The sequence below is a fragment of the Macrosteles quadrilineatus genome, unplaced genomic scaffold (genome assembly GCF_028750875.1).
Source record: "Macrosteles quadrilineatus isolate MER2022 unplaced genomic scaffold, UCM_ALF_1.0 Scaffold_4__1_contigs__length_99947679, whole genome shotgun sequence".
Taxonomy (NCBI): domain Eukaryota; kingdom Metazoa; phylum Arthropoda; class Insecta; order Hemiptera; family Cicadellidae; genus Macrosteles; species Macrosteles quadrilineatus.
Genome location: NW_026542597.1, coordinates 87,703,244 through 87,722,038, shown reverse-complemented (window position 1 = coordinate 87,722,038; position 18,795 = coordinate 87,703,244). Strand labels below are relative to the sequence as shown.

The 18,795-nt window shown below is 32.5% G+C and overlaps 2 protein-coding genes across 3 annotated transcripts in view; both read left to right on the top strand.

Annotated features, from left to right (window-relative positions):
- The window catches only part of LOC128991515 (zinc finger protein 91-like), a 107,767-nt gene that overhangs the window by 67,641 nt on the left and 21,331 nt on the right, over positions 1-18,795 (top strand). For both annotated transcript variants that reach the window (XM_054414460.1, XM_054414459.1), the window contains one exon: positions 4,886-5,026. The gene's annotated coding sequence lies outside the window, so the exon portion shown is untranslated. The remainder of the gene's footprint in view (positions 1-4,885; positions 5,027-18,795) is intronic.
- Positions 5,044-7,443, top strand: LOC128991518 (zinc finger protein 708-like). The gene has a single exon (XM_054414468.1). The coding sequence runs from the start codon at positions 5,365-5,367 to the stop codon at positions 6,568-6,570; it is 1,206 nt and encodes a 401-aa protein (XP_054270443.1). The 5' UTR covers positions 5,044-5,364; the 3' UTR covers positions 6,571-7,443.

Here is an 18,795-nt window from a genome sequence, read left to right as displayed (position 1 = left end):
GTTTCGAGTCTATGTTTTACCATAAGACCTTCGGTAATAGCTTATTTCGTATATGGGAAGCTCGCTAAAAGGGGATGGATTAAGTTTTACCATTGACATATATAGTCAATGGTTTTACACAATAACATAATAATATAGGTTACTACGCAAATTTGAATAATCTTTCACTGTGTTTTCCATTCAAATCTATTAAGGCTAATTTCAAATTGATATGTATTTTTCTTAGGTAGTTATTTAAGTTTTTTTTTACATTTACTAAAAATCAAAACAATTGTAATTGTATAAAACCATACATTACATATTAAAATGAAGTACTTAAACTAAAGCTATTTTTTTACAATTTCCGTAGTATCTCTCTTTACAATTCCATCATCACAATAATTATTCTCAGACAACTCATTAACAATTTTATTATTCTTAGCAACTTGTCCATCTTTACTGATTTTGTGCATGTTGGTGATCAAGCAGGGTTCCCCTTTACAAACCTTGTATATTGCAGAACAGGCAACACCAATCTTAAAGCACGAACAATGTGGTGCAAAAACACCTATCATACATACTGACGTTTGCAGCTTGTATCTTAATTTCCCCAAAATTATTTTCAATCAATACAAGTATCTTTCGTGGTTATGACGACTAGGACAGCACTAAGACATCAGAGCAGCATTGTCGGTACAAGCATTTTTGTTCTGAACAATGGGAACGAGGTTTATGGGGTAAAAGTTGGGTTTTCTGATTTACTTCACCCTCAAAACACAAAGTTTCCCAATTTTTCTCTAGAACATTTTAAATAGCTTAAAAACAATTAATTTAGTATTTTAACGTGTTTTTGTATGGTTATTAGTTACGGATAAAAATACTAAATTTGTAAATTAAAAATTCCCATGTGTTCTTATGTAGAATAGTGTAAAATTATTTTGTTTGTTTGTTAATAGATCTTGATCAAACTTGTCAAATTTTTTGTTTTATACTAGGCTATTAATATTTTACTATAAACGCACTTTATTAGCCTTGTAGCAGCAAACCTAGGTAATCGTTAAACGCAATGCTATTTTAGATTTAACTGAAAATCAAGTAAGTTAAACGGAAATTTGCTAGGTCTGCAGGTTTGCTGTGACGGGGGTATTTAATATTTTCTCTTACTCATTGTGATCCTTTCCCCTTACGTAGTAAAGAATTACAATTATTTTCAATAATCCCCTTTTATATAGAGCATAGAAGTAAATAATTTTATTACTTTATGAATAAATGTTTAAATATCGTAAAAAGTAATAATATTTCTAAACACCCTGTATGGAGTGGTTTAATACACTTAAAACTAGTCCCAATCGATTTAAACTAACTAAAACCATCGAAAATCACACCTCACTCGACCTTAAACGTAAAAAGAAAATTATTCAGGAACAAGGGCCCTTCGGATCAAAAAAGGCCCCAAAAAGGGCCTTAGGACACCCAAAATTTTGGGGACTCATCGGATCTTCATTTCTCGTATTATTAGTAACTCACAGGTGAAATTTCATGAATGTACAAATTTTGTTGTTTATAAAACCCTATTTTACCTGTACTATAAGTGTACTATATGTGGAAAATTCTTTACAACCAGTAGCAAAATGAAGAATCATACATTAGTACACACCGGAGAGAGACCTCATAAGTGCACTATATGTGGAAAATCCTTCCAAACTAGTGACATTTTGAAGAGACATACATTAGTACACACCGGAGAGAGACCTCATAAGTGCACTATATGTGGAAAATCCTTCCAAACCAGTGGCCATATGAAGAAACATACATTAGTGCACACCGGAGAGAGACCTCATAAGTGTACTATATGTGGAAAGTCCTTCCAAACCAGTAGCGATATGAAGAAACATACATTAATTCACATAGGAGCAATACATGTGGAAAATCATTTACAATCAAAAATATTTGTGAAGAAACATACATCAATTCACACCCAAGAATTTAAGCAGGGGGAGTTTCGATGATGAAAAACATTTAAATAAACGGTATCAGCATTCTGACACGTACTTTCTCCCATAAGTTTGTCAAAAACCTTTTTCATATGTAAGTGCTGAGAGTAAATATACGCAAATGGGATTTGTATAATTTTGTTCACAATTTAAAGGACTATAACATGCTAAATTTTTATCAAAATCGTTTGGGCCATTTTTGTGAAAATCCGATTTTTCTGTTATTTTATGGGGAAATGACATAATTTACAATAACTTTTGAACCGTAATTTTTACAGATATGGGATTTGTACCATTTTATTCAGAATTTAAAGGGCTACAACATATTAAATTTTTATCAAAATCGTTCGGGCCATTTTCGAGAAAATCTGATTTTTCCGGTTTTTTGTGGGTTTTTATGGGAAAATCCCCATTAAAAATAAAAATTTCAAAAAAATGAAAAAAATGCCTAGAGATACCATGGATTAGAACCTACATACCAAATTTCATCGAAATCGGACCACAGGTGTGGTCTCTAGCTCTGTACACATCCAGACACACAGACACACACACACACACACACAGACATCACTTCGAAAACCACTTTTTTGGGTCCAGGGGGACCCAAAACGAATATATCCACTCAAAACTCAAACTCGAAAATTTTGACGAAAACAATACTTTCTCCATATACTATGGTATAGGGGGAGAAAGTAAAAACACACAGTAAAGCATATATGTCATCTACAGAGCTGAAAATTATGTCATATTGTTCATAAATTATGGCTGTAAGTGCATGAGGAGCCTTGTTGCGGCTTACAAGCGAACTACGGATGGGTACGCATAAACAGTCCTTACTTAAATAACTGCCCTTGTAATAGGCTCCCATGTCAGATATTCTTTGTTTAATTTTAGAAAAAATATCAGGCAAGTCCACTTTGATTCACGTAGGTTTAAATCATTTTCTTAAATTCTTCTATTACACGTCCCAATATGTCACGGCCACCAAACAATTTTTTTCTGCCACTTTCAGGTTAATGGCATCCTTTAAGATCCATCAGAGTTTGGACATAGATTAAACATACTCCCTTAGTAGATTCTCCGCCGGATAGGGCTCGGTATGTTGGAGCTGCTTGTACGGCAAAGTTGCTGGCCCACGTAGTTCTGTACAGTCACTGGTCAGGCTAGGAGCGCTAGAGGTCTCGCCGTACAACCACACACACAAACACACTCTTACCGCGTTATAGCTGTCACACGCACGTCCGCACACCCCGCGGGCCAGCGTGCTCGTTGGCGCCAGCACACACCCTGGCACACACACGACACTCACACCCAGCTTGACTCCCTACAGCGTGATTTGTACGTATAGAGCCACGGAGCCTCCCCTAACTGTATTTCAGTATTTGTATCATCAGTTGTTTTATTGCGATTGTTCTAGTTTAATTAATGTGATGTTGATAATTAATTGTTTTTTTTTATTTGAATAGCCATCTATTGTATCTGTTACTTGTGGGTATTTTGAACCGACTTCCGCACTACCAACAAAAAAATAAGGTTCTCAATTCGTTTGTGCCAATGTATCTTTTTCTATATATGTTCCCCAATTTCTCTGAGATTTTTATACCGATCAGCCATGGTTCCACCCCCAAAATAACCAGGAGGGTTACCCTTTGGTACCATATATATAACATTATGTATAAGTGTAAAGTGCTTTAGTAGCTTTAGTAGCTTAGTAGAAAGATATTTGTCAAACTAAGAGTTTAAGTTGAGTTATGTTCCTGAAACCAAAGGGGAATGTGTAACTATTTTATAGAATGGAATGCAAGAAAATTTTTTTTGTTCAGTGCCCTCTCCGTTGCGAAGCACGGGTACAACAGCTAGTTGAAAATAAATATCACCAATGAAAAGCTTGTTAAAAATGTATGCTATTTCATATATTATACATTTCTGTATGATTAAAGATAATGTAAAAATCTTAATAAACAAATTGTATTGTAAATATAATCTTATTGAATGAATATTAGTCTATGGCCTGTATTACAAATGTTAACCTTAAAGCTTCTCCAGTTCGTTGACAAACGTTAATGATGTTAGGCTTTCGTTTATATATAAAAATATGCAGAGCCCTCCCACCACCTATGAACACCAGCCGCTACTGCATCTATCAGTCTATCACTGGATTACTCTCGCTACATAACACAACACATTTACTCTGCTTTTTGACACTTGTCACTGATGGTTTCTGCCACTGATATGGTTGTCACTGATATTGCACTCCGGACATGTTGGAGTAATGTTTGTTTCCTTAACCTGAAGAGGATATGGAATGGAAGACTTTGTGACCTTGAAGCAACATACATTGGTTTATACAGAAGAGCGACCCCATAAGTGCACTTCATGTGGAAGCAGGACAGGGCTCCTCCTTATTGGCTCTCGCTCTGCAATGCCCATGTTTTTAAATGACAAACTTCCTGATGGTTGGATTGGCCGCTGGTAGAGTTGGTAAACATAACCTGTTCTACTGTTGTCACTGTAATGTGAATACTTTCCCACAAATTGGAGAGGTTTGAGCTAATAGCTGGATGTATGCCCTGTGATTCACATAGCCCCAGAGAAAGAAATTGCGAAAAAATCCAGCAAGCAGGTTGACCATTCATGTATCGTCAGTTGAATGAAGTATTTTAAAACCCAATAAATACTTTTTGGACACCCAGACCATACCTATTGAGATAAAAGTTATATTATCTGCAATTACATTTATAATTTTAATTTTGCATTATAATTATGCTATGGATTTACTATAAATTTTAGTGTTGATTTAAAATTATTATTTAAATAAATTATAAAATTTTTGTTTAGACTAAATGAACAAACATACTATCCAAATGATTACAACAAATGTTTATATTTAATAAAATATGATCTTTTTTCAGAAGCGGCAATAGATTTGAAGAAAAAAAGAAACTTCAATAATTCATGTAGCAAAAAAAAAACTGAATCTACAAAGTATTATAGATACTTATAACAACAGTTAAAAAGATTAAGTTTTTACTACACTAAAAGTACAAATGAAAGTAAGTAATTTACTATTTAAAACTTGACTTTTAATTTATGGCTGATGCAATATTATTTGAAAACAACATGAAAAAATAGAAATCACTTTTTCTTAAAATAAGACACCTAATTTAATATGATTGAATATAAAAGTCAAGAAAAATGCCTCAAGTAGGCTGTGTTGTATTGTATTTAATGAACATAACAATATTTGATCAAAAAGTTGATCAAATTTGATTGTGACACATAACTGTTAAACACCAAATCCTAAAAAATAGACATACAAAGCCAACTGACTAATTACAATTAGTATGTAGCTTGTCTAATAAGTTATAAGTTGGAAATTGAAAACAAAAAAATGTTAAAGGTCACTAAAAAGCCTCGCCTTAAGTGTCCAATATGTAGAAAACTGATTTCAACTCTATCAAATATGAAGCCTCATATATACTTACACACCGGCGAGCGTCCCTTTAGATGTTTAACTTGTGAGAAAATATTTATTAATCTACATCATGTTAAGACTCATTTGTTAATTCATTCTGATAAGCGTCCTTATAAGTGTACTATATGTGGAAAATCCTTCACAAGCAGTGGCAGTATGAAGAAACATACATTAGTACACACTGGAGAGAGACCTCATAAGTGTACTATATGTGGAAAATCCTTCACAAGAAGTGGCAGCATGAAGAATCATACATTAGTACACACCGGAGAGAGACCTCATAAGTGCACTATATGTGGAAAATCCTTCACAACCAGTGACTATATGAAGAAACATACATTAGTGCACACTGGAGAGATACCTCATAAGTGTACTATATGTGGAAAATTCTTTACAACCAGTAGCAAAATGAAGAATCATACATTAGTACACACCGGAGAGAGACCTCATGAGTGCACTATATGTGGAAAATCCTTCCAAACCAGTGTCGTTTTGAAGAGACATACATTAGTACACACCGGAGAGAGACCTCATAAGTGCACTATATGTGGAAAATCCTTCCAAACCAGTGGCAATATGAAGAAACATACATTAGTGCACACCGGAGAGAGACCTCATAAGTGTACTATATGTGGAAAATACTTCCAAACCAGTAGCGATATGAAGAAACATACATTAGTGCACACCGGAGAGAGACCTCATAAGTGCACTATATGTGGAAAATCCTTCCAAACCAGTAGCGGTATGAAGAAACATACATTAGTACACACCGGAGAGAGACCTCATAAGTGTACTATATGTGGAAAATCCTTCCAAACCAGTGGCGATATGAAGAAACATACATTAGTGCACACCGAAGAGAGACCTCATAAGTGTACTATATGTGGAAAATCCTTCAAAACCAGTGGCCATATGAAGAAACATAGATTTGTACACACCGGAGAGAGACCTCATAAGTGCACTATATGCGGAAAATCCTTCCAAACCAGTAGCGATATGAAGAGACATACATTAATTCACATAGGAGCAATACATGTGGAAAATCATTTGCAACCAAAAATATTTGTGAAGAAACATACATCAATTCACACCCAAGATTTTAAGCAGGGGGAGTTTCGATGATGAAAAACATTTAAAAAACGCACAGTAAAGCATATATGTCATCTACAGAGCTGAAAGTTATGTCATATTGTTCATAAATTATGGCTGTAAGTGCCTGAGGAGCCTTGTTGCGGGTTACAAGCGAACTACGGATGCATACGCATAAACAGTCCTTACTTAAAAAACAGCCCTTGTAATAGGCTACCATGTCAGATATTCCTTGTTTACTTTTAGAAAAAATATCAGGCAAGTCCACTTTGATTCACGTAGGTTTGAATCATTTTCTTAAATTCTTCCATTACACGTCCCAATATGTCACGGCCACCAAACAATTTTTTTCTGCCACATTCAGGTTAATGGCATCCTTTAAGATCCATCAGAGTTCGGGCATAGATGAAACCCTTAGTAGATTCTCCGCCGGATAGGGCTCGGTATGTTCGAGCTGCTTGTACGGCGAAGTTGCTGGCCCACGTAGTTCTGTACGGTCAGGCTAGGAGCGCTAGAGGTCTCGCCGTACAACCACAAAGTCAAAGTCAAAGTCATCTTTATTGTCACAAAACGTTTTTTTTATGCTCTGGCACAGCCAGACAAAACAGGTGACATTGTCAAACTATACTAAAATAAACTAGCTTATATTGGTAAAAATAAATTCATAGTAGGTAACAAAATAGGGATGGACGAGATTGGATTTTTAGTTCGAGACGAGACGAGACGAGATTTTTTTATTTCTCATAAAATTTCGAGACGAGATCGAGACGGGATTTCCCTTCTCATACACAACGGGAAATGCACGTTCAAAATTTTTACCTGATTTTGTAACATTGTTAGATAACTGTTTAAATACAAAAATAATGATAATAGGCAAGAATATTTACAATATTTTATTAAAAAACATCAGCATAACATTTTTTTATTAATCACGCCTAACTTATTAAAAATGCCTACGATTAGGAAACATAGTGATAACAGTTAGGATAGAGTTCAACTTATCCTACAATAAAATAAATCATAAAATAAAAGCAATATTAATTTTTATAAAATAGTTACTTGTTTTGACTTTTTATAGTAATAAAACATTCCTCACACTGCTTACACTTAACAAAACTTCTCAAATGTTATTAAAGTAATATTATTAAAATAATTAAAGTAATATTTACATTTAAAGAATTAATTAAATAAGAACGCCTTCGCCAAGGAAACGCAACTACAACACGCTCCTGTATTGCGGGTATTGCATTGAATTTCTGCAGGCGTTTGTAATTTTTTTTTTTTTTTTTTATTCTTGTCTCGATAAAAATCTCGGCCAAAAAGAAATCTCGCCTCGTGTAACGAGATTTAAAATTTCCCGAAAATTTCCCGAAATTTCGAGACTTGACCATCCCTATAACAAAACAAACAATTCACATTGATTTATCTTCAAGAAACTGACCAATACTATAATAATTCTTTTCCAATAAAAATTCAAAAATTTTTTCTTTAAAATATACTAATCCTATTATAGATTTGTAGTACCCAGGCAAATTGTTAAAAAATCTTTTACCCATATAAGAAGGTGTCCTTTCCACAAAATTTAATCTGTGTATAGGATATTGAAAATCTGTATGAAATCTAGTGTTATAATTGTGCCGATTATTTTCACTGTGGAGTTTTTCAAAATTTGATTTCACATACAATAAACATTTAAGAATATACAAATTAGGGACGGTTAGAATCTTTAGTTCTTTAAAAAGTTGTTTGCAAGAATGTTTTACGGGTTTAAAAGTCATAATTCTAAGTATTCTTTTTTGAAGTTTAAAAAGTTGATACGAATCAGATGTGACGCCCCAAAGCTCTATTCCATACTGTAAAATTGACGAAAATAAAGCGTGATAAATCATTAGTCTAGTGTTTAAATCAACAACATTTCTTAAGACCAACATTTGAAAACATACTGAATTTAACTTTTTAGAGGTGTTATGAATGTGATTCTTCCAATTCAATAAACTATCTACATCAATTTCTAAAAATTTAGCTGTGTTGCTAAGATTTATTTTTTCATTATAAAAATAAACAAAGCCTTCAAGATCGTCCCTACACTGTGCAGTTTGAAATTTTACTATTTGTGTTTTAATGTGGTTCATTTGTAAACCGTTTACTTTAAACCATTTTGACAGATCTTGAAGAGCTTGATTCAAGGCTAAACTTAGTTCATGACTGTCTTTTGATTTAATGATGGCTGTCGTTTCGTCAGCATATAACAACAAGCTAGGTTTAACATTCTTAGGTAGATCATTTATGTACATCAAAAACAATAACGGTCCTAATATAGAGCCCTGAGGCACCCCCATAACAATCTTTTCCCATTCAGAAGCATACTTAATGTTTTCTTTAATAATAACTGTTCTTTGAAAGCGATCGTTTAAATATGATTTCAACCACAAAATAACTGATTCTGAGAATCTATAGGAGGATAATTTATCAAGAAGAATTTGATGGTGTACACACACACAAACACACTCTTACCGCGTTATAGCTGTCACACGCCACCCCGCGGGCCAGCGTGCTCGTTGGCGCCAGCACACACACGACACTCACACCCAGCTTGACTCCCTACAGCGTGATTTGTACGTGTAGAGCCTCGGAGCCTCGCCTAACTGTATTTCAGTATTTGTATCATTAGTTGTTTTATTGTGATTGTACTAGTTTAATTAATGTGATGTTGATAATTAATTGTTTTTTTATTTGAATAGCCATCTATTGTATTCGTTACTTGTGGGTATTTTGAACCGACTTCCCCAACAAAAGAATAAGGTTCTCAATTCGTTTGTGCCAATGTATCTTTTTCTATAAATGTTCCCCAATTTCTCTGAGATTTTTATACCGATCATCGTGGTTCCACCCCCAAAATAACCAGGAGGGCTACCCTTTAGTACCATATATTACATTATGTTTAAGTGTAAATATTTGTTCCAGAGAAAAATGCTGAAAACCTCAAATATATAACATTTATTTTGTTTATATTTGTACAGAGAAAGCAATAAATAAGAATGATATTCCGACAACTGTTAGTTGAAACCATGAAGCTACAGACAGATCTTCATGAAAAAGTTGTTTAATATGGATTATTAAACCATGTCTTGCCATGGAGCCTAAATAACTGACTTTGCATTTACTAGGCGTTTTGTTTTAGTTACTATGAGTAAGATATTTCAACGTTTGACCTGCATTTTGTAAAGTTCCGTTTTGAGTATTGAAATTGTATTCTATATTTTATCAACACTATAAAATAAACATCTTAAAAAGAAAATTATAGTATATCAATGGAAAAATTATTACAATCGAACAATACACTTATTTCCTATTGATTTTTAAGACATAAAACTTTTAGGCTACGTCGGTTTACAAAAAGCATTTTTAGATGCAAAAGGTTTCATTTCTTGCAATTCCAATTCATCACCTGTTTTACCAAAACATAAAAAATATTAATTTTTATAACCATAAATTATGTAACCTGAACAGGTGACTCAGGCAGTTTTAAAATAATAATTGTTCCGTACGGTAACGTTTTTGATCGGTCCAAACAATTTTTCTTTTAAAAAGCCTTTAAGTACCGGTAATAAATATGTATCAAATTTCTTTGTAAAAAAAACAACCGATTTCAAACGCTCTAAAAGAATTAAAATCAATAAAACATAGCAGGATATAAATATATAAAAAAACATATGCACTGTTTTGTTTGGATACCAAGGAAGTATTTACTTGTATTTTATATTTACTTCTGAATTAATGCATTATGCAACTATCACACACAAATTTTCTATTAGAATAAGAAACAGATTGTTATGATAGGGAAAAGAAGCTAGTTCAATATTAAAATGTTACTTTTGCAAATTAAAAACATTTAAATGCATTATCATTGTTTAAAACATACTTGTTATACCACTATAAAATTATAATTTATTATCTTATTTAAAAAAAAAACTGTATAAAGTTATCTGCCAATGATGGGTTACAATGATAAAATAACTCCGAACGCAAAACTCTGAAAAAATGAAGATTAACACCTTTAGTTATAGATAATCGCCAGCAATGTGGACATCCTCTTTAAATTTTCAGTATGTTATGTCAAAAATCATCATAGAGCCCGACTTCAAATACGTGAGCTTGAATATTACAAAAGGATCATTTAATTATTTTTAGAGTGTTTAAAGTAGCTTGATATTTTTTTACAAAGATATATTATTAGAAGTTTACAACTGTTAGTTAAGAAATAGATTATTGTGATCTGTATAGGCCTATACAAAATTATTAGGTTTTCTCTTAGTTATACGAGTCGGCTCGGCTCTTTCACAGACCAATATTCATAATTTTGGTATAAAATTAAAGTCATAGGCCTACACGCACAGATTTGCCATCAAGCAACGGCATTCGTTTATCTGGCGTATAATTCGACTTATACACCAACAAAACTTCCTCCATGAACATTTCTTATGGGAGTTTAATTTAGTATTTCTTTTCCAATTTTCTTCTCCATGCAGGATCTCAAGAAAGTCCGTACTCTCAGTGGTTATGAAATAGTGCTCAAAAAGCGATTGTAAGCTGTGATGTGTCATGCATGGAATCAGAGAGGGAGATTAGTTATCCTATTCCGCGCCACAAATACACAATAACCATACAATCATACAATACCCTGCAGCCCACCATGTAAAAAAAATCTTGAACCTTTATAATATCAAACTACTCTTACATGTTAATAATATCATAACCAAACTCAAACAATACACTATTTCTATGTAAAAACGTTGTTAACGAAAGAAAACATCGAGTGTAAATGCACGTCTTAATAATGGCGGTAGCTTCCGATGCAACATCACATGGTGGCGGGGTTGGAAGGGCAGCATCAGGCGGCACATGTTCACCTCAAAGGACTGGTCTAGCCCAAAGCCACACTCTATAGTGTGGCCTTGGGGGTCACACAGGCGATTTTGAGTCTAGCAACAGTTGCCCAATTTATTAAGGGGGACTGTTGCTCAACTCACTATAAGACTCTGAAGTCTAGTGACAGTTGCGCTAAAGTGTGCACACAGGCAACTGTTTTAAGACATTTAAATGATACAACAAAACAATAGTATGTACTCTGTTATTGAAGTTTTGCGCGTGAAAAAAATAAGATGATTAGATTGTTCCAATATTTCGTAACTGCCAAGGATACTTCCTCCCACAACTTCTTCTTCAGATTAAATATCAAAATAGACTGTCAATGCATTTAAATTTAAACATAAAGGTTCTTCTCAACTTCATCAATTATTGTTCAACGTCCTCAACAAGCACACTCATACTTGAAAATTTACTTTTCCAAACGAACTTTACACAACAATTTAATCCAAAGAGCAAACATGTTTTGTTGTCAACTCAAGTTCACATGTGTAGCCGACTGAGACTGAGCAACAATATAGTCGTATATGTGCGCATCTAGATTATTTCAATGGATACCAATCCCGGAGCGATAATTGAGTCGCAGAGCTGCCTCTGACAAATTGTGCGAGTTGGCGCTGTCTTTACAGCTGATAAAAATTAAATAAATAATACTGAAAATAAGGTTGACTTATTTTGGCTCACTTTCGTGTGTTTGACATTTCAGACTGGTTTGAGGTTATGTTCAGTTATTTATAACAGTTTATTTAATTTATTTGTTAATATTTCAAATTAAAACCATAAGTGAAAGAAGTGGTATTGCCGATGTATTTTTCTAGTCATTTGGTCATTTTTAAGCAGTCAAATTTTAAGTAATTGTGATTTGTAACTATTATTAATTATTATTATTTAATTAAAACCCTTTAAATGTTATGTTTTATTACTAATTATACTCAAGATAACTCAAGATACTGTTATGGAAAAACAACCTCTGAGGTGTACTTATTATTTCGCCTTTCTAAGCCAATTCATTATTTTTCTCTTTTTATATATATATATATATATATACAGCTGTAAGCTACATGAGTTGCTTGATAGAAGTAGAATGGACTGAGGAATTGGGTTTTCTGACTAATATTAACAAAAGCAAGTATAAAACTTCAACCTCAGTTTACTCAAAACTCAAATTTCAGACTGAGGCTGTTTTTCCACCCTACTCCTCAATTGAAAAGTATTCAGCTGTTGAAATGTAAACAAATAATTTATCTATACGGATAACATGGGTACTTTAAAGACCAAACCACTAAACTCATAGCCCTGAGTAGTTTTCAAAAATTTCAACAGAAACCTTTGGTATGGAACCACTCCCCAAAGTTTCTTTACGATCGGTCGGCCGGTTTGGTAACGTATGAAGGACAAAAAACTACAAACATTTATTCCAACAACAATTTATTCTTTTCACTCTGATACGGTGCAACTACTAGGAGAATTTTGTATAATTAAACTTACATGTTTAACTTTGATTGTTAGAACAATTGTTTAAATGTAAACAATTCGGTTTTAATTGTTGGTTATGTTAAAGGATGCATATATCTTGTACTTTTTTGGTATTAAGCATTATGATTTTGATCCAATGTAATGACGCCATTCGTGCACATGTTTGCAAAGTATGAATAAAGTTGATTTCATTTCATTTCATGATATAAATACTGCTGTGATGAGGTTGTTTGGGTGTAAGTAGATTAAGTAACCTAAAATGCTGTATGATTCTACCAGAGGATGCGGCCTGGAGTTAAAGGTGGCTGTGAATTAACTCGTTGCTTATTAATAATCTTACACCCCAAGTGTATTATTTATATAACCAATGCTTAATAGCACTTATATGAATGTATATTTCTTTTGTATTAATTGTACTGTAATAGTTTGCTCCTGTCATTAAAAAATCTAAAAACAAATCTAAAGCATCATGGGCCGTTGTAAAAAAATTACTTGGATTAAAAAAACAATCTTCAGAAATACCTATTTAAGTTACAAACAGTGAAAATGCCAAAATCAGTAATATTGTATCAATTGCAAACAATTAAAATTTTTTTTGTAAATGCCTCATATCCCGCAAATCAATATTCAAATAAAATCCAAGCAATTAACTTATTTGAGAAAAATAGTAAACACATTTCTCATCTTAATAATGCAAGATTTAACTTTAGGACAGTCTGTGTTGCAGAAGTTGAGAAAGTTTTGAATACCATTTGTAACACAAGGTCATCAGGGTGGGATGAAATCCCTCTTTTTGTGATAAAACGTGTTTTTTATGTCTTTGAGGACTTATTCTGCAGAATAGTAAACCAGTCCCTGGAGAAGGGTGTATTTCCAGACAAACTCAAATATGCAGAAGTAAAACCTTTATTTAAGAAAGGTGATGTTAATAATCCCTCTAATTATCGTCCAGTTGCGTTGCTACCTTGCTTTTCAAAATGTTTTGAAAAAATTGTCAAAAACCAACTAGTACAATTTAGAAAATAATAATCTAACTAACCCCTCTCAATTTGGATTCCGGCCTAACCTTAACACTCAAAAAGCAGTAACCGACATGATCAACAATATTGCTGGGGCCTTGGATGGAGCACAGCAGACTGTGGGAGTGTTGTGTGACTTGTCCAAGGCCTTTGACTATGTTGATCATGGAATACTTCTTGAAAAGTTATGTAGACATGGAATAAAAAATATAACATTACAATGGTTTGCTTCTTATCTGAAAAACCGTAAACAAAGGATAATAATAAACAAATTTCAAAACAATTACATTTCAGATTGGGAGGATGTTCCATTTGGAGTGTCTCAAGGATCAATTCTTGGACCATGTCTATTCATTTTATTTGTAAACGACCTAGGAATTGTATAAAAAATGCCAATATTTCAGTATGCAGATGACACAGCAATCATTTGCAAAGAGCAAAAAGGTGTCAACATTATTCACACAATCACCAGAGAGCTCCATTCTCTGGAGGACTGGTTTACTGTCAACGGTCTCTCTATGAATGTATCCAAAACACAGCTGATACAATTCTCTGCCTCCAATATAAAAGACGAGATCACCCTAAATTCAAACTCAAATTTGATAGTTTCTCAAGATTCAGTTGATTATTTAGGAATAAAAATAGACTCACATTTAAATTGACAAACTCACATTAAAAATATATCAAAAAGACTTAAGTCAGCTGTATTTGTGTTGCAAGTAATTAGAGATACAACAAATTTTGACACACAAATTGCAGTATATCATGCTTATTTCACTTCAATTATGAATTACAGACTTATGGGGATCGTATAGTGAAAGCAAAAAAGTGTTTATTCTTCAAAAAAGGGCGATTAGACATATGGCCAAGGTTCCTCCAGATACACATTGCCAACAATATTTCAGTCAATTCAAAATTCTCACTTTATACAGCTCTTATATTTATTATATTTCTATGATGGTCAAGAGTAACTTGGATACACTTATGGAGAATCAGCCCTCTCACAACCATGACAGAAGATACAAAAAATTAATAAAACCAATGCAACATAGACAAAAATTATTTCATTTATCCCCACAATATATGGGACCCAAAATTTATAATAAGCTGCCTTTAACAATAAAATAAATTGATTGCATATTGAAAAAAAAAACACTTAAGATATGGCTTCTGGAGAAGGCATTTTTTTCACTGGAAGATTTCCTAACAAATGTATAATTATTTTTAAGTATTAATAATATTATGATTGTTTTTTTGTTACAATAGATTTTAGTTTGATGACAAATCACCTGTCAATTATTGATGTAATGTGATGATAATAAATAAATAAATAAAAAATACTGTAGATTATTTGTTACAAGCATAATATGTTACAAAATTAATTTACAGTATGTACATTTTTGTAAAACTGCCATAGCTACCACAGTTCATAAGATTAATGGAAATATTAACATTTCATTTTAAGTTCTTAACAAAAAAACTAATTTTTCCAGAACAGAGGCTGGGATAAATATTGTTTTTGGCCTAAAACCACAGATAAAACATACATTAAAACTAAGATATTTTTAACAATTTAAAGGAAATCATATTATGAGTGTTTTTAAAATAATTGTGCACAAACTTTACTCATGTTTATGATATAGATTATGTTATGGCCTATAGTATCTATTACAACATATTAAACATATGAGTGTATATTAAAACAAATGTCAAGGTACTTTGAAGAGCTATTATTTTATTATTGTGTACTTTCTTAATCCTTGAAAAAAAAAAAAAACTAATATTAAGCTTTTGTCAGTTTTTTCAATATTTGTACATTTTCATTACTGTAATATATCATATTATTTTTTGGTGTTAGACTGTCCACACTCTTAGTATCTAGACTGGTTTTTACAGAAGTTCAGTTAAACTCATCATCTGTACTGGTTATTAAATCAAATGCATGAAGTGAGGATTTTTCAAATGTAGGCTCTTGTAATATATTTTTATTTTAAATAAGAGGTTGATTGATGTATTGAGTTCACTTAACATCTTGAATTAGGATAAACCTGCAATTAGTGATGTGGGCCAGGTAAATACCCAGTGGGTAGGTAAATATAAATTGGGTATTTACCCGGGAATTTACCCCAGGCCCGGGTAAATACCCAAAAACTGGGTATTTATATTTTTTATTAAAGTTAAAGAAGATTGAGATGTTTTTTTGCAATTATCACCCTGTAAGGATAGTAAAATGATGATAAAATGTGTTAAACAAAATGTCATATGGTCACTACTAGCATTTTACTTCTGGGTACAATCGCCATAAATACCCAGGTCTGAGCATAAAGCATAATCGGCATAAATACCCTGGTCGCATGGTTGCACTGGTCCTGACTACTTATGATTTTTTAATTTCTATGATGGATAGTTGAATTTATTTTATTTAAAGTGAAGAAAAATAATTTGCAAAGTAATAATTATTATTTATAAATACATGAAAATTTAACCTAGTAGTGGCCTAGGCGTGTAAACAACTTAAGAAAATAATTAAAATTCAATCTGTAGGATGGCAGGTTAATAATATTTTTGTTCTAGATCTTTTGTTGGTATCAATGGTACTGTATCAAAAAAAAAAACTAATTTCATAAACTTGTGATACAAAACATTTAAATCTATAGCACAATAAATCTTTCAAAACTATATTAAGTTAGACCAAAAAACAGGAGATACATTTTTTTAGTAGGTTTATCCAAATATATTATTTTATCCAACTAAGCGGTAACACAGAAAAGTTTAATTACTTTTAGTATTCTGCCATTCTGCCTTAGGTCTGTCTAGCCTTCCAAGCCATTTATACGATAAAATGTTTTAACTATCATAATTTAATAACATTAGAAGTAGGTTTAGGTTCACTATTTCTCTGACGAGGTGTTGTCTTGATAAAAAACAAAACCCCATTCTTATTTAAAAACTTTATGTTTTATTTTTAAAAAAGTCCTAAAGGTACTAGCAAAGCTTCAAGTTACTGTAAAAGGTGTTATAGACTATCCTAATTTTTCATGTAATGATAACAATAACATATTTAGGGGTGAATATAAATTAATTTCAATCGATTTCATAAATACCCAAAATACCCGGGTATTTATGGATTTTGGGTATTTACCTGGGTAAATACCTAGGGTATTTACCCTGAGTTTTAAATACCCGGGTATTTTACATCACTACCTGCAATATTAATTACATGTCTCACATAATCACATAAACAAACTGATATATTAATTTAAGTATGTTTGTTAATTTGTACATGACTAGTGAAAATAAAAAGGTATCAAATGCTTCACTGTCTGACTTTATTTAGGTACTGTAATTGAACTGTAAACTACCTTTCTAGTGATAATCCCTCTTCTTAACCACACACCATTTACAAAATCTTCATTCCATAGAAAATGTATGCTTAGCTCAACAAAGATATGAAATAAATCAAATAATACATAAGTTATATTTTATTTTATTATTGCTATTTTATTTAATGGCAGACTTAACAAGACTTCTCATATTATATACGAACATACAAATTAAATGATTATTTAGGCGGGGAGGGCCGTCTGCGTCCATAAAGTAACAGACATAGCATTGGCTAGGGCTTGAACTTAACAATTTGTGCTTGGGACAGACTTTTGTTTGTAAAAATTTTCTACGCTAACTGAATATTATAGACAGATTTGGGATTTTGCCGAAAAGGAATGATGAGTGTGGGCCCTGGTTTCCACTTTGGTCGTAGTCTTTCAAGATCCAGTCGTGTCATATAGGAATTGAAGTTTGTATGCTTGGTGTGATTGATAATTACTTATGTATATCACAGATTAGTCCTATTAGTAGTGTTTCATAGCTTCAATATTGTTAGTACCTGCTATAACTAAAAGGTGATCATTTTTACAAAAAATCTTTGCTCAAAACCTAGACTTCTTGTATTATCTGGTAGAATGGCTCCAGATCTTACATAAATTTAAAGAGGTTCCTTGTTCATTTGTTAATTTTTATTTTTATCATAAAAGTCCAAGAATACTGGAGTAGTAACAGATTTTTATTTTAAGGTCCCAAAAGTCACAGAAAAAAATTGTCCTACTAAAAGAGGTTTCCCAGAACTGTCTTTCATTTGCACCTTGCTGCAAAAGTTATAAGTGAAACTCACTTATGGCATCACAGCATCATTCTTAGCATCACTTATGGTATAATGCTTTAAAATTGAGTAGTTAAAAAAAGTAACAGAAACAGTACAGATTATGCAGTTGTAAAAAATTAATTAACAAATGATCGAAGGATAAGTAGTATAAGCATCTCGTGTAATAATTACCCTTTACTACACTCACAGAAATCTTTAAGGCACTCACCAAGTCTCATGCCTTAAATCTTTTATTGTTACTTTGAACTTGTGTACTCCACACATTTTTTATACATTAATTAATTATGTTATTTTTTCTTTGTTTGATTGCTTGCTTTTTTTTAAAGGAAGTCCCTCTTCTTGTTAGTCTTCTTCATGCTCTTTGGTACCTTCGTTGTGCCGTTTGTTATGGTAATACACGTATGTTTCTGTATTGATTTTTAATTTTCCAAAATGAAAAGAAAAACACTAGGGTGCGGCAATGAATTTTGTATTATTTCACCAAGAGTGAAATTTCTCTCAGGCATTGGTGGTTCAAAACAAGTCGACTGTGAGAGACCTCATGAGAGGATGGAAGAGAGCTGTTTGCAAGTCTAAATAGGTCTCATCATACTGTATTTTATACCATAGAGAATATAATACAACTATGTTGCAACCGGTTGACTTTTGTTTTAAAAGACAAAGTACCTACAAAAA